Source organism: Dermacentor silvarum, chromosome 2, assembly GCF_013339745.2.
Source record: "Dermacentor silvarum isolate Dsil-2018 chromosome 2, BIME_Dsil_1.4, whole genome shotgun sequence".
In the NCBI taxonomy this organism is placed as follows: domain Eukaryota; kingdom Metazoa; phylum Arthropoda; class Arachnida; order Ixodida; family Ixodidae; genus Dermacentor; species Dermacentor silvarum.
In genome coordinates this window covers 211348719-211365311 of record NC_051155.1, presented here as the reverse complement: position 1 = coordinate 211365311, position 16593 = coordinate 211348719, and the positions used below count along the sequence as shown (strand labels likewise).

At 47.6% G+C, this 16593-nt stretch overlaps 1 protein-coding gene and 2 non-coding genes across 3 annotated transcripts; all 3 read right to left on the bottom strand.

The window, feature by feature from the left end:
* Nucleotides 1-1767: 1767 nt before the first annotated feature.
* Nucleotides 1768-16011, bottom strand: LOC119442555 (uncharacterized). Its single transcript, XM_037707467.2, has 3 exons — nt 14878-16011; nt 13253-13552; nt 1768-2461 (listed from the first exon to the last, which is right to left on the bottom strand). The coding sequence occupies exons 1-3, from the start codon at nt 15592-15594 to the stop codon at nt 2060-2062; spliced, it is 1419 nt and encodes a 472-aa protein (XP_037563395.2). The 5' UTR covers nt 15595-16011; the 3' UTR covers nt 1768-2059.
* On the bottom strand, nt 8464-8535 carry Trnaq-cug (transfer RNA glutamine (anticodon CUG)). The gene has a single exon. It is a non-coding gene; the product is annotated as a tRNA-Gln (tRNA).
* Nucleotides 8542-8613, bottom strand: Trnae-cuc (transfer RNA glutamic acid (anticodon CUC)). The gene has a single exon. It is a non-coding gene; the product is annotated as a tRNA-Glu (tRNA).
* Nucleotides 16012-16593: the final 582 nt, after the last annotated feature.

The following is a 16593-nucleotide window of genomic DNA, read 5'->3' as shown; positions in this document are numbered from 1 at the left end:
GTTCTCTACTACGGCTTGCCTCATAATCCAATTGTAGTTTTTGGCACGTACAGTCCATAATCCATGCAATTACAGTTTAACCAACGCTGGTTTAAACTTGCACCATGGTGCGATGTGCCTTGTGAGGCAATGACAATGCTTCTTCTTTCTGGGGTTTTACGTGCCAAAACCAGTTCCGATTATGAGGCACGCCGTAGTGGAGGGCTCCGGATTAATGTTGACCACCTGGGGTTCTTTAATGTGCACTACAACGCAAGCACGCAGGCGTTTTTGCATTTCGGCTCCATTCGAAATGCGGCCGCCGCGACCGGGATTCGATCCCGCGACCTCGTGCTCAGCAGCGCAACGCAGGCAGTGACAATGCTTAACTTTCCGGAGGCTGTGAACAGTGGCGCACAACAACGCCTCAAGCAAACACATCTCGCTCTGTGTTCTGTGTACTAAGCAGACAAACAGCAGTGGTCCACGCAAAGTAACGTTTAACTCACCGCTCTCGTGTTGCACTAAACGCTGAAGAAATGAAACATTTGCCGTCGTCAACATAACCGTTAATTATCGTCAATCAAAGCAAACAGCACAGAAAGCTTCACTTACGTCATTTCTCACATTCAATGGGATCCGCATGATTTCGTAAAGCAAAACTTTTTTTTTTTTTTTTTTCCCCCACTTCGTACGCATAGCCCCTTCTCCGTTCTGTTTCGATATGAGCCCTTACCCCACCCCTGTAGAGGCTGCCCTGGACCCATCTCCACCAGCTCCGCCGGCCCAGCGTACCGATCAGTGATCCACACTTTCATTATGTGGTTTTCCTTTTATCAAGGGTGCTGACAGTCGAGTTAGTGCGATTTTTAGTCATTTGAAACGTCAGAGCTGCTGACTGAAACACTGGCTGTGCTCTCTATCCTAGCGAGCTTAAGGGTCCCTGAAACAGTTTTTGAACATAGTAAGAAAACGTTGCTGATCTGTTAACGAGGCGCCTGTAAACATGTGATCCGAATATTATTGCACTGCACGCAGCAGGGCATTTACAATCTCGTGTAAAAAGCGGTGAAAAATTGCTTGCTCTCGCTTCCACATGTCGTTCCACAGCTGGAACCACGACAGCTATTGGATGATTTCTTGATCGCGAGAACATTCTCAGTAATACGATTATTGTTCATTTGAGTTAAACAAAGGATATATATATATTTATACACACATATGCGATTTCAAAAAGACAAAAAGAACATTCATTTCATTTTTGCACCGCCGGTCTACACACGGCAGTTGAGCACCACTGCATGGCTTCCAGCGCGCTGTTGGAAATAAAAGAAAGAAAGCCGCTGATCGATCCGGTAATTACGTATGATTTTCACTTCTGCTTGAAGGGTTCGAAAAAGCTTTGCGACAGGAGATTTGTGAGGCGACGCAATTTAATAGTTACGTCATGATATTACTTATAAAAGTGTTTCAGGGCCCCTTTAAATCACATCAAACTGTTCTAAAGGTGCTCAAAAATCGACCAGTCGAGAGTTCACTTGTCGTGTACTTTGGTATCACCGTATCACTATGTCTTGTGATGATGTTTGACCTCATAAATGTGGCGCCTACCCACCACGGAGCTCAATTGGACCAAGCAATGGGAATGTCATTTTAAAATACCGTGCTTTTTTTTTTTCTCTCTCTATCTATATCCCTGTCCCCTTGTCTGCGACCGAGTTTTCTTACCTTCTTTTTCGTCGATGTGCCTGTCACTGTGCACGTTGCTGTTGAGGAAAAAGAAAACACTCCCATTGGAGGCGGCTTTTATCTGCAATGACACTTGTGCGCATCGTGAAATAGCTGTCCGGATGAATGACTAAAACGCGACAAGTGCGGGACGCGCATAGGTCGCAGAGCCCTTTTTAGTGTTGATCAGGAGTGCCGTCCGACGACACCCAGTATTACCGGCTGTTCAGACAGCACTGTAGGAACAATGTATCGAGTATTTCACAAAGTCATCCGCTAGTGATCAGCGCGTGGCGGTGCATATGCTGTTATACGCGCACCGCGTGCTCGGCGTACATAGTAGACGTGTGGTCTAGTGCAGCTCGAACGACGGCAGTTGGGCGATCTCCGTCCTCAGGGCGACGGCCACGGTTTCGAGGGCGGCCTCCGCGAGCGACCACTTGAACACGTTCGTGATCAGATTGACGAGCGCCTCGAGCAAGAAGTCGAACGTGCCCAGGCCTCCGAGGTCGAGCCACACCTGGCCGATGTCGCGCAACTCGAGCGCCTCGAGCCGCACGGGCCCCAGCACGGCGGGGCTGCCCCCTTCCTGCACGTCCTGCAGGGGCAACGCGATGCGCAGGTGCAGCGACAGGCCCTGCACGCCGAGTGAGGCGTCGCCCGAGGGACCTGCGCCCAGCAGCTGCGCCCACCAGCGCCAGCGACCCGTCAGGTTCGAGAAGCCCACGTCCGCCTCCAGCAGAAGCGTGCCGTCCTGCGTATAGTTATAAGGCCGCCATCAAGTGCTGCTGAGGTTCGGCATTCGTGGCGCTTCATTGTGGTTGGCATCTGCCAGCGTGCAAGAATGGAGAGCAAAAAAAAAAAAAAGTTGCGAAGAAGGAAGGTTTGTAGTACTTGAGGTCGTATAAATTGCAGTAAATATTCGCTTACTAACTAAACAAGCATATAATGTCACGCGCGCACGTCTAGACAAACGTGAACAAATCTCGCTCGATGTCGGCAAGCACTCATAGTTTCTTTTTTTTTTTTTTTTTTTCGAGGAGGGCTGTCTTATGGAATAAAATAAACAGAAAAAAGTATAAAGTATGAATGCAATAGTACATCGTGCAATCCTACATCATGCAAGGAGTCCAGCAAGGCTCTGTAATTAGAGCCGTCTTGACTCCACTTGCATGAGTCAGCATCTCGGTCGCTGCGAAGACCAGACCGTCTGAGCAACGGCTCCCGGATATGTCTTGGTATCTGGGCAAGTCCGCAGTAGGTGGTACACATCCGTGTCTTGTGCCAGGGTCGTATGGTTTGGGCAGGTGGCGTCGTCAATGGCGAAACCCTTCCACTTGGGGGTGATGGCAGGGGTGAGGACTACTCTAGCCCATATCCTCCTCAGGGAAACTTCCTCCTCGGGTTACGGGGGAGGTGGGGGCATACGGCCCCGATAAGAACACGTGTCGCGTCTGAGGGATATTATTTTGTGAGCTCAGAAAGTCGTAAATAAGTCTCGCGCAAGAGGTGTCGGTGGTTGCGTGTTCTCGACGTGTGCTTAGCTATCTGCAAATTTCACTAATAGGGTCAGAGTTATGCCTTTGTACTCGGTGTACATATATATATATTCCAAGTTCATATATGAACTTGGAAAGGCGAGTTTTTGTGAAGCTTGTATATCTTTTGACAAATAGATGCAGCTTTGCTGACTCTCTTCAGCTGTTTCGTGACACTCAAGGAATCGGTGTATATGTGTACTTGTGTGATGTCTGATAATCGAGGCTGCCACAAGTTGCAACGTTGTCGTGATAAGGATCGAGCGCCGGCGGCGGGGAGCGCGCGTGCCGATCTCTGCACCATTTTAAATGTGCCGTGACTCAAACACTCTAATCACAACTCGGATAACGCGACTAGGCGCCCGGGAAGACAGCGCGCAGGAAGCCAACGTCCCTCTCGGCTAGCCCTCGCACCCACAGCATACAGCGAGCAGGCCGCTCATTATCCTCGGGCTTGGCCTTTTTCAGGACAACGCCTCCTGTTGTTCAGGACATCATGGTGACTAAAGTCACTGACAGCGACGGGGAAAATGCGCCATGGTGTATCCGTACATGTAAAGTATGCGTATAGCCAAAAAAAAATAATTAAAATATGCAAATCCAACACACACTTTGGAATCTGTGAAGCGAAGCCATAGTGAAGCGGTTAATCATTTTATTCCTGTGTCATTGGCGTAATATAAACTGGTGCGCGCGCATGGTGCTCACGCGCACCCGTGCTACGCAATGTGGCAACTCAATAATTGGCTTGTATTTCTTCAGTTCATATTTATTTTAAATGTACCGCCTGCTTCTTAATCTTCCGTTGTGGGTATGTGCGAAAGTATGGCTATCATCAACTTGCGAAGATCATCTCAAAGAGCTAGTTGGCATTGGCACGATATGTACGTCCTGCTTCGCGGCCAAAACATAGAAATGCGGCCGCCGCGGCCGGGATTCGATCCCGCGATTTCATGCTCAGCAGTGCGACGCCTTAGCTAACTGAGCCACCGTAGTGGGTGGAGCATTATATGGCTGGTCGGTCGGAAAATTCCATGTGAAGCCAGAAAACCCTTTTCCCAATACAGGGCGAGAATGCGCAGTTTAAGCCCATTGTGTGCGCGGTTTATAGCTGCCATCCGTAATACAGTGACTAACGATCGACCCATATATATTGTCCGCGATAACAATTACGCGTACGCGCGCCGGTGCAAAACGTACGAACGCGTCCGCTTTCGCCGTTCCCCATACGCCATACTACAGTGTACTAGAATAGTGTACGCCATACGTAAAAAGGAGGCGTTAGACCTAGGCCAGAAATACTTAAGCCTATACTAAAAAGGGGTAGCAAGCAGTATGGGACGCCCTGGTGAACACCTGACCAGAGAGGATGGAAAGTGACAAAGGGGACGCAAAACGAGAGGATGCGCCACTCTCCCATTAACTAGACATTCACGCGCAGCCTTCCCCCCTCCGCTGCCAATGACGGCATTCGCCCGTTAGTTTTGCTCCATGTACGGGAACTGTCGAAGATATGAGTAGCATTATATGGTGGCAGTCGTGACGCGGAATGTATATACCGCATACTACCACAGCATAACACATTCCGCACCACGCCTACTGCCATATAATGCTACACATATCTCGGACAGTTCCCGTTCAGGGAGGCCCCCCTTAATTTTTCTTGTGATAGAAATTATATGGACACTCCAAGAGGGGCAGGGCAGCGTCGCGCGTGTATCTGCTTCTATTGGATACGGCCATGGCTGCGCATGGTGCGGTTGAACGAGGCCGCGCGCGTCCTTTCTTGGAGGTATTACTGCGGTGAGTTCGAAGGCTGACCCGAAATAGCTGATGGTTTCGTGTGCGCTGTGTTCTCGCTCGCCTAGTTCGCGATGAAGCGAGATGCTGCCGCTCTTCATCACGCCAACGATCTGACACGTATACTGCAGCTAGTGTCCGCGGTCATCGAGTGAGATGTTTTCGTGTTTGCCTGTGCGCGCTTGATGCCGTGCTTGTTAATTTAGCTAGCAAGCGAATGTTTACAGCAGTTTTACAGCTGACGAAACTACTATATAATTTGATATCGCAATCAGTTCGCTCATTGCAATGACTCATGCCCTAAGGCCGCGGCAAAGCTCAAGACAGCTAAGCTGGCCGATTGATTGCGTCTCTTGGTTGTAGCTAGGTTATCTCTCTCTCTTGTTCTTTCTTCCTGTATTTATTTCTCTCTCCTTATTTCTCTTTCTCTCTCTCTCTTTCGCTCTCAGTTTCTCTTTCTCTCTCCCAAGGGAAGTTTTGTTGCAATCGTCAGTACAATGCAACCATATGGTTCCCATAAATGCACGTTCTGCAAGCGTGGGTGTATAGCGCAGTGTCGCACAGATCCCTATACAGCTTTTTTCTTTGGACAGTTCCCGTTCCTTTATATAGATCCCTTTACAGAGGTAGCCAGTGCCAGAATGTAATAAAAAGGGTAACGTGTATGCAAATTCCACCAGGGGTAAAAACTTTTTTTTTTCAAGGTTCATACAGGAACGCTTTCAGTAAAGACAGCAGTAAAAACAGTTTTGAAAGAAAAGGTTTTTTGGCGTTTTTTTTTTTTTTTGGTACCGTGGGGAACACATTGCTTAATCTGTAATCAACCCGAGACAATTGACCACGTTTTTCTACATTGTTGGGAGGGAGTACGTGTTCCTTTGGGATGTTTTACAAAGGACAGTTAAAAAAGAATTCCCTCTAGATCCCCACGGTATCAGATATCTAGCGATAGAAAACGACGATGGGCTTCCTTTTGATCTGGTAATGCTCGTTGGCCTTCACAGCCTCTGGCGCGCCAGAATGGCTGGGAATGGCTGTGACCCGGACGCACGACCGGCGCGAATGTACTTCCGAGAGAGTATAAACGCCTTTCTGGAGGTGCAGAAAACGCATGAGTGCCCCAAGAATGGTTGTCGAGGTTAGAACCCTTGGCAACATTAAGAGAATTTTTATGTTATTGCAATCATGCTGGTTGGTTAATGTTACATATGCTTTTCACGTGCTAGTTCTTTGAACTCGGGTGTTGATAAATGAGAATTTTGCACATGAGACAACAAAGAAAAAAAAAAGCTTGAAAGAAAGGGTGTATAGCGCAGTGGTTATGACGCTCGCCTTCGAGCCGTGGTACCCGGGTTCGAATCCTGCCTTGCCAAGAACGTACATTTTAACAGCGAAGCTGTTTAAGCCAGCCGTAATTTGTGGTGCGTAGCCGTGGTAGCCATGGCAACCCGGAGGAGACCGCGTGCATGTACACGCGGTCTCCTCCTCGCCAGCTTTCTGCCTTCCGGACCCCCGCCTCTTCTCACCGCGGCGCGCTGAGCCAGGAGAAAAAAAGGAGAAAAAAGGCGAAAGCTTGCACTAGGCCGCGCAAAGCTCAAGACACAGCGAAGCTGGCCTATTGATATCGAGCGGCTAGCCTCCAACGCGTTCGGCGTCGGCAAGCAGCAGCGTTCTTGGCACTGTGCCAACCTTGGTTAGCCTGCCTGCGTTTGTGGCATGCCAGGAACGCTGTCGCTCGTAGGCGCCGACGCGTCCAGCGCTAGTCACGCGAAATGTCGCCAACGCGTTCGGCGTCGGCAAGCGACAGCGTTCTTGGCACTGTGCCAAACTTGGTTAGCCTGCCTGCGTTTGTGGCATGCCAGGAGCGCTGTCGCTCGTATAGGCGCCCACGCGTCCAGCGCTAGTCACGCGAAATATCGCGAATGGGAAGGTACCTCCGAAAATGATCGCTCGAGAAAACCTTCCTACATGCGTAGTTATAAGTTAAACCTTAAGTTAAGACCTAGCAGCTACCAAGTTCATACCTAGCAGGAGCAGCCAGTAAGCTTCGCTGTGCCTAAGCTTTGCGCGACCGAGTGCAAACTTGCCTGATTTTTTATTTATTTATTTCTCTCGGGCGGTGAGCGCAGACGCGCCGGGATGACGTCACGGCGCATGCAAGGCTCATCCCTCTCGTAATGCAGAGGCTACAAGCCTTCAGTAAAGTGAAGCGTACAGTGCATACATTGATAATAATCACGCATACAACGTTACACCTCATCATCAGGAATGGCTCAAACGTAAGTAAGCATGCAAACATGCAATGGCTGAATATGAATGAATAAACGAAGACAAGAAAGAACGAACGAATGAACCTTTAGGTAGTGCATTATGTGCTCGCATGTGTCGTTGAGGAGGTCGACCTACAGCGCCGTACGTTTGCTTGACACTGCGGCCCGGTATGTCTTGCAAGAAGTCTGACCCCTCCTGTCGTATAAATTTATGCATCACCACGTGCGCAGCAGGCTTTCGCCTTCGCGTGTTACAGGAGTGTAACCATATGCTGCGATTTTCTTTTCTTTTTTTTTTTCTGCGCCCGGAATCAAACAGCAGGTGATCGAGCGATAGCTCGGACACGTGCAGCATTTTTGACCACGCGTACGCGAATACATTTTAATCTGCGCTATAACTATTCAGAAAACCATTCCCAAGTTATCTGATCGTTGCTGGAACGCGCAATATCGCATGCTCAGCGGCAGAACGCCGCTGAAGCCATGTTTCTTTCTTTCTTTCTTTCTTTCTTTCTTTCTTTCTTTCTTTCTTTTTTTTTTTTTTTTTTGTGCAGCTGTCGAAGATTATGATAGAGTACCGCTCAGCAGAACTCTGGAGCAGTCGCGTAGCCCGGAATTTTTCTCCTGTCCCCTACGAGAGAGCGACACGACATTCCGTCAAACGCCGCATGCATTTCTAGTTGCTCGCTGTCGGTAGCCACCTGTCATCACCCGCTTGAGTAAGTAATTATCGGTCGTTAGTCCTGTGGAGCAGCACAGGTTGAAAAGCGGCATCCATCGGGAATTCCTTCCTCCTTTAACCAAGATCCCGCCGCCGCGGCTCGCCTCGACCAAGCACGCTCACCACGCGTGTTTTGTAATCTCTCTGCGCAGTGGATTAGGGAACGCCGTCACGGCTTTCAAGTTTCAACATAATTTCCTTGACGACCCTCGTGCGCGTCGCTGAATTACCTCGGTTCAACTGCAGCCACGTCCAGTGCGATGAACCTGCTTCCACAAAAACTGCTTAGGAAAACATGACAAACCGCAGCAAGAGCTCCAGCTAAACTGACTGCCACTAAAAGAAAAAGAAGAAAAGACTATATTGGAATTGATTTTCAAATTCGCGCGCCTCTAACGTTTAATTGAAAGGAGAAGGAAAAAAAACGAGGTCTCACCGAGATTTGAACTCGGATCGCTGGATTCAGAGTCCAGAGTGCTAACCGTTACACCATGAGACCACAATCTTCCGACGCCGGGAATCGAACCCGGGCCTCCTGGGTGAGAGCCAGGTATCCTAGCCACTAGACCACGCCGGAGACGTGTTGCGGCCTTTCATTAGGGCTATAAGCAGGGAACATTATTCTAATGCAACCTAAAGTATGCCTTTTACGTAAAACTCAAGGTATTTTACGGCGTCTAAAAAGAAAAAGAGAGAGAGAAAAAAAAGAAGGTAATATCCTGAAGTTACATGTGTTACATGTGTTTAGGAACAAGAGTGGAATAAACCTCCTTGATTTCTTGGGGCATGCAATAATTTCTTTTGATTGTGTTTGGATATGTACATCGCCCACCTCATTTCATTTCTGGCTTATACTATATAGGGTATATTCGCGTAACTTGAACTAAGGATTTAAAAAAAAAAAAGGGGGGGGGGGGGTTAACCGCAGCTGAATGAAACCAACGACATATGGTTTGCCGTCATGTGGTGCTCATTTTTATTTAGTATTCTTTATATTCCGCTTAATTAGTTAATTAACTAAGATCAATTATGCAAACATTTTAATATTCAATTTATGGTCAAGTGCGTTTCGTTACGTTGTAGTTCATAAACGACCGATTCCTTTTTTTTTTTCTTTCTTTTTTTTTTTTTTTTTTATTTTATTTATTTTTTATTTTTTTGTGGCACCGTACGCGCTGTGGCATGGAGTTTCTAAATAAAAAACCATAGTAATATGAAACTCTATGGCGCTGTGGGGTGATTTTTTCGACGTTGAAAGAAAGCCCGCGAAATATGAAATCAAACCACGGGACTGCGCTCATACGCTATCGTATTGCAGCGCCCTCAACCGTGCTTCGAGAGAAGAAGAAGCAAACTTTAGCAAAAGACGGGTCGCCATCTTTGATAAGCGGTTCTATCGCTCGAAGCGCGCTTGAGAGCGCTGCAATACGATAGCGTATGAGCGCAGTCCCGTGGTTTTATTTCATATTTCCCGGGCTGTCCTTAAACACAAAAAAAAAAAAAAAAAATCACCACGCAGCTTGTATACGTTGCCACAAAAAATTCGATCAGCCGTTTCTGTACGCCCCTCTACCACGTAAAGAAACGCACTTGACCCTAAAGTGACTACTTAAGATTTTGAATAATTGATCCAGTTAATTAACTAATTAAGCGGAATATAAAAATATTTTGAGGAACGTCACACATGTCGTTGGTTTCACCCAAGGAGGTTTTAAAAAAATGCAATTTTGTTTTTAAACCTTTTTGGTTTCACCTAGCTAACCTAGCTGTGGTTAAGCAGTTACGGTGGCCCCTTTTAGCCACCGTAAAGCAGTTTTTTTTTTAAATCATTTGTTCAAGTTGTATGACGTAATAGTTCAGCGGAAATCCGCTAGGTGGAGATAAGTAATTAAAGGAAATCTGTTCAAGTTACGTCAAGATAGACCATTCTTGGCCTATCCCTCCCAATAATCAGTTTGCAGCATGTTTGCAGACGTGATCGCTGCCGGCATGTTTTTACACTAAGTACGGTGAAAAGCTGCGTAAACAAAGGTACAACAGGACGCCTTTCTATAGTGCGGCTGCATTGGCGCGGGGTTTTTGGCACAGACGCCAGCAGCGTTCAGGCTGCGTCTCCATCGCAACTGCTGCGTTCGGGTAAGAAGCGGCACCCGCGACATCACATGAAATTTCATCACGCTCAAATTTCTCACAGAGGTACCATTTCGCATGAAGGTTGGTTTAATGCCATGTTCCGTGCGTTATACTTGCCGATTTCGGCCACGTTAAATCCATCCAAAGCGCATATCCTGCAGCGATTCCTGCAAACGCGCATGCATATCTTGCCCTGGCTGGACGAAGTGCCCGACTACGCTGATGCCTTGCAGCCCAAGATCTTCTGTTCGCAGTTATATCGGTCGAATTAAGAGGAAGTTATAGCTCGGGGGTTCCTATCTAAATACATGGAAACAGAGAAATCGTTTTTCTCGGCAACCAGTGCACCGTTTCTTTTTTTGTTTTGTTTTTTCATTGAAAAGAAAAGTCTAGTGAGTGCTGGAAGCGAATGTTGTATTTAGGCCGTTGGTTTTCTCATTAAAATTGTTCATAAAATTGCAATATTTTAGCAAACGAAACTATAAAGTTTGTAATTCTAACTCGCCAATGAAAAACGATATCACAGTTCCGTAAGCTGCACCTAATAATACATCTAAAGTGGACAAATTTTATATATTAATTTATATTTTACGTGAATTTGCTACAATGTTTACGAGGTTGTTATTGAAACGTATTTATTAATGTACATTCTCCTCCTCTCTTGACTATCGTCATCAGGGGTTTATCGTCATTAGACGTTTTGGCGAGGCTTCTGCAAAAGTTCTAGTCACCCCTCCTTAATATCTTTTCCATTTCAATAAAGTTTATATTAAGTTTCTATTTCTAGTCACATATCAGAAGTGTATTTGAGAGAAATGTCTAATACATCAATTTTGTCCACTTTGGATGCTTTAATGGATGCAGCTTACAGAACTGCAACTGCAATATCTGTTTTTGGTGCAAGGGTTGCAAACTTCGCGCTTCCAGGTATCTTTCTCTTTTTTCTTTTACTTACTGATTTTCGCCAGTTTTTTTTTTTTTTTTTCTTTTCTTTAATCCAGGCCCTAAAGCAAGGTTCTGCTTCTCACAGTCACAAGATTTTAAAATATTTTATTCAAGTCGGTTAAGCGTTTGTCTAACGACAGCGTTCGTCCGTTTTACATACATTCGAAAAGGCAAATCGGAGTTGCCACCTATTCAAATACTTGCAAAATGCAGAAATGCTTTTATGAGACAACTCCTTGACCGATTTGAATGAAATATGTTGCATGTGAGAGACAATTCTGAATTCTACCGACTTGTATGAAGCAGCAATATTGAGGGCCTCGATTTTTTTTTTTTTTTACAAATATTGCCAAACATCGGTGAGTTTTAAAAATGAGTGTTACGCAATCTCTGCAGTAAAATCAGAGATCGAAGTTATGTAAACTGCAATATGTTAAAGCACCCAAAGCGGACAAATGTGATAGATAGGGTATAAGTTTACAGTCTACGTGAAATCGTTACAGTGCTCGCAAAAGTCCTACTCACAAATTAGTGCTATATTTCAGAGCGGTGTATAGTACATAATTTTCGACCACTTTGTAACTCTCAATAGGAGAATTTTACAGAATTGTAATGCCATTTTTTATTGCTGAGTTACAGAGTTGGAAACATATTTAATAGTTGTAGAAATTTTCAAGAATTCTTTTTAAAAAAATGTTGAAATGCAATTCAACCCTAATTTTAGTTGAAGTCGATCAAAGAATGTCTTCCTGAGTGAGTTTGGTGCGAGAATGTGGCGGAGTCACTGCGCACAGCACACAATCACGTCACGCGTGAGGGGAGGAGCGTCGAACTGATAAAAAATTTTTACTGCACTATCTTCGGCATTACCCGCCGTGGTTGCTCAGTGGCTATGGTGTTGGGCTGCTGAGCACGAGGTCGCGGGATCGAATCCCGGCCACGGCGGCCGCATTTCGATGGGGGCGAAATGCGAAAGCACCCGTGTACTTAGATTTAGGTGCACGTTAAAGAACCCCAGGTGGTCCAAATTTCCGGAGTCCCCCACTACGGCGTGCCTCATAATCAGATCGTGGTTTTGGCACGTAAAACCCCATAATGTAATGTATCTTCGGCATCGGTCGACATTTTTAGACATAGCATACCCACGGCAACGGGCCTGCACTATACCTTCGGGATCGGCCCACATTTTTGTACTGCACGTAGCCACTGGAACTGCTCACATTTTTTAGACGGCACTTCCTTCGAGATCGGTCCACATTTTTAGACTGCACATAGCCACTGGAACGGCCCACAGTTTTAGACTGGACCACCTTCGGGATTGGCCCATATTTCTAGACTGCATATATCCACGGGAACGGCTCACGTTATTATACTGCACATACGCACGGAAACAGTCCACGTGTTTTAGACGGCACTACTTTCGAGATCGGCCCACATTTTTAGGCTGCACATACCCACTGGGACGGTGCACATTTTTTAGAATTACTTGCTTCGGGATCGACCCATACATGGTTTAGACGGCACTACTTTCGAGATCGGCCCATATTCTTCGAATGCACATACCCACGGAAGCTGATTTAGACTACGTACCGATTGGCCCGCATTGAATTTTTTAGACTCCGAGATCGGCCTACGGAGGAGGCTAGATAATAGAAAAATACATGCCCGTTACGGAAAAGTGGGGGTAACTTGCTAAGAGAGACGTCCTTAAAATTATGCAGATCCAGCAAACATTTTGGAATCTATGTGAGTAAGCGAAGCTTTCGTGACTGTGGTCAAGTAAATCCTATAAAACTGCTTATCTTCCACGATGCGTTTTGTAGGGTGGCGATTACGTGCTTGCCCGGCAACAGCAAGGCTTTTGGTAATTAAGTAATTAATTGAGAAGTTAATAAGTGAATTTCCGTTATTTAGTTAAATATGCGTTTCGATTTATCGAGCAAGCGATAATTATTAATTAAACGGAATTATTATGCTATCATGTCACAGGTGATTTTTTTTTCTGTAAAACTTAAAAATGATCACCCGGTACACGTGTCGTTCTGCTTCCGGTTCATCTTGTCCGGTCCTGTAGGCTGTACGCTCCACCTATATATCAGAGGAAGCCCCCCTATAGCTATTTGGCGCGCGTACCGTACCTGGTAGAAGGCGAGCACCTCTCCCGTGCGCCGAATGGTGGACAGGCCGTGAAGCGTGCCGTCCACGAGGCGCATCTCGCCCTGGGCGCGCAGCACGAGCAGGTCCTGGTCGAAGGAGCGCGCCTGGTCCGGCAGCGAGTACGGGTCGACGAGCACCAGCTGCTCGGCGGTACGCTCGAGCAGCGCGTCCACCAGCCGCTCGGAGCGCGCGGCCGTCAGGTCCACCGGCACGCGGGACAGTTCCTCGTTCACGCGCCGGCGTACGTTCTCCTCGATCTCGCCTCGGAGCGACTGCTCGGCCTGTGCGCAGACCAGGATGCGTGTACAGGCCGTTAGCTAAAGCGTGTACGGCGTGACCACAGGCTCACCGGAAGAAGAAAAAATGAGAAGGAAGATCTGAAATTATTCGTAATTCAGACGCACAAACTGGAATTGACAACTGCACTGGAGAGCTCGCGATGCCAAGTTGGGACGTGCAGTCCTCTGTGTCAAGTCACATGCATAGGCGGATAAGGAAATACAGTCAAACCCGGATATATCGAACCCGCATATAACGAATTATTGTGTATAACGAACAGTAGTAAAATCCCCTTGAAAATTTTTCTATAAAATTTTTATTTTGTATATCGAACTTTTTTGTGATCTCCTTCAAATTCGATATATCCGGGCTCGACTTATATAGACTTTATCACTGAATCCCTGCTCCGTATACTTTTACTCAAGGGAGTACGTAGTGTACGTGACCTTTCCGATAAACATTCTCGAAGCAACGTGAACCTGAGGATCCCGCGGCGTACTTGCTGCACCGTGACCTTAGAGCACATATACCCAAGAGAAGGGCGAGTATGCTTTCGATGGTGGCCTCATGAAAATCGCACAGTGTTGTGAAAACTATGCCACCACTATTAGCTTGTCAAGATAATGTTTCGGAGCACTATATAGCTGTAGCATTGCTCTCCGTGGTTAGTATCGCCGTGATGCTATATACTAATCGCGAGCTGATTACGTTGCCACCGACGCACGTGTTTCAAGTGCTGAGCTTTTGCTCTTGATTTACTGCAACGAGCTCTTCCACGACGTTGCACGTTTCTAGTCAGATAGCGAAGGGCGAAAGCTGCGTCCAAATGCGAAATAAAAAGCAAAGGAAGTTCAGTTTGCTGAGTTGTCACTGGACAGAACATTGCCCTCTCGATAGCGTCACGGCGGGTCTTAGTGGGCGTCACAGTATGATAGATATATTCGTCGTCGCTGTTCACTGGCAAACACTCAGAGATCATGCGCTAGTCAAGTCCGAGAAGAATATTGAACTATATATAGTTTAAAAATATCCTGTCTTCGAAATTGGACTTGCAGGATGGGATATATATATTCTAAGGGAGCTTAATGATTATCGATACATTGATGTTCATTGAATTTATCACACGAGCTCACCATTTGGGTATAGTGAACGGTATTCTACTGGAGGATGTATACTCAGATGCTCTAGTTTTCGTGTTCTTTTTTGTATCTTCTTGAGAATGCATGCGGTTATCTTTGCCGATCCGCTGGCATAACGTATCCATCCCCACTGAAAGTTCAATACTCACGTATACGCACCCCCTCTATACGCTGTTCGATGCACGCACCTGCTTGAAGACCGTACCGCTGATCTGGTTGAGCAGCGAGTTGCTGAATGTCGACCAGCGGCCGCCGCCCATCAGGTTCTCCATGTGCATGTCGATGTCGTCGACTTCCAGCTTTGCGCTCACCGCGCGCACCCAAGGACCCCCCTGGGGTCCCCGCTCCAGCTCGGCGCGGGCCGACGCCACCGCGTTGGTGGCGTTCATCCAGAAGGTGCCGTTGCCTCGCAGCGCGACGAAGGCGAAGTCCCCGCTGAGCACGTACTGGCCGCGTAGCGAGACCAGCTCGGTGCGCGTGACCACTTCGGCCGTCTGGCCGGTCAGGTTGGCCGTGGCCCGTTCCAGCCGGGTCGCCGACAGCCCGTGCAGCTGCAGGTCCCAGAAGCGACCGCGCACCGCTACCAGCGACGAGCGCGTCGAGATGTTGAACTCGGGCACCGGAAGCGGGTCCTGCAGGTACCGGTCCAGCGAAACCGACGCGACCGGCTGCCTGCAAACGTGGACCAACAGCACCGCGACCAGAGCTGCGCGAGCGACGACGTCCCGCGACGGCGCCATTTTCGGCAGAAGACGTGCGAGGGCTAGCGCGCTATACAGCTGATAGAGGAGAGACGACGCGTAGCGCTTATACGCGACAGCTCGGGGCAGCCCCCGCGACAGATTATAGTCGTGGACTGCTGCCAGGGCCGGCTTAGATTTCGGCAGTTGTTGCGTCGCCGTCATATACCCTCTCCCTCCGCGCAGTCTTGCAGCACTCGTGTTTTCGCTTCCACTCCGCTCCAGGAGAACGCGCGCGCGCGGTTCGAGAGATGCAAACAACACTGCGTTATATTTTACTTTTCTCTTTCTTCTCGCGTATACTACGCGCGAGTCGCGGACGCGCCGTTGCGACAGAGCCTCCCAGGAGCGTTTCAGAAGCTCGGGCCCTCGCGATCCCGGGGTACTCAATCGCCTCGTGTCTTTCTGCGGAGCTACAGCCTCACCGACCCTCTCGTCTCGTCTGCTGCCATTTCCGCCTGTTTATTTACACTATGCAGCGAACGTATACCGCGTACGCCGAGCAGCTATAGCTCACCGTTAAGACAAACGAAGAGTGCTGTGCCGATGGCCTGCAGACCGTCCGCTTCCTTGGGGACGCGCGCACCCAGCTTCCGGTCACCGTCAACTGCCTGACGGACGCGTGTTTGTTTCTCCTTCTGCCGCGGCTCACTTTCTAGACCTTGGCCCAGCGTAGCCCTGTCCCTGCCACCGCATCTTACATTTGGGTCATTCCATGCCAAGTCTCCCAGACGTACGTGTCGCGCGACCGTCTCAGATTTCGCATTTAAAAAATCATGGCTATTTACTACCTTGCTCAGAGTGATTTCTCAAGATATTATTGTCGAAAAAATTGTGCACGTGACGTGCTTTTAAATCTTGCTCAAGTACGCGAGACATATGGTTCTGAAAAAATAATTATCAAAAGTATTTTAGTGTCCAACGCTTCGCAACTTCACCTATACTGAGCTTACGAGGATTTGTCTTGAATATGTAAAGGTGCTTATCGGCAACTTTGGTCAGATTAAGTATCTTAGGAGTCCCGAATTCTGAAAAAAAAATCACCAAGCACGCTCAAGCAACCATGGATAACACTCGATGACCGCAGACAAGCACTGTCTTCTTCTTTCTGTGGTTTTACGTGCCAAAACCATTTCTGATTATGAGGCACGCCGTAGTGGAGGG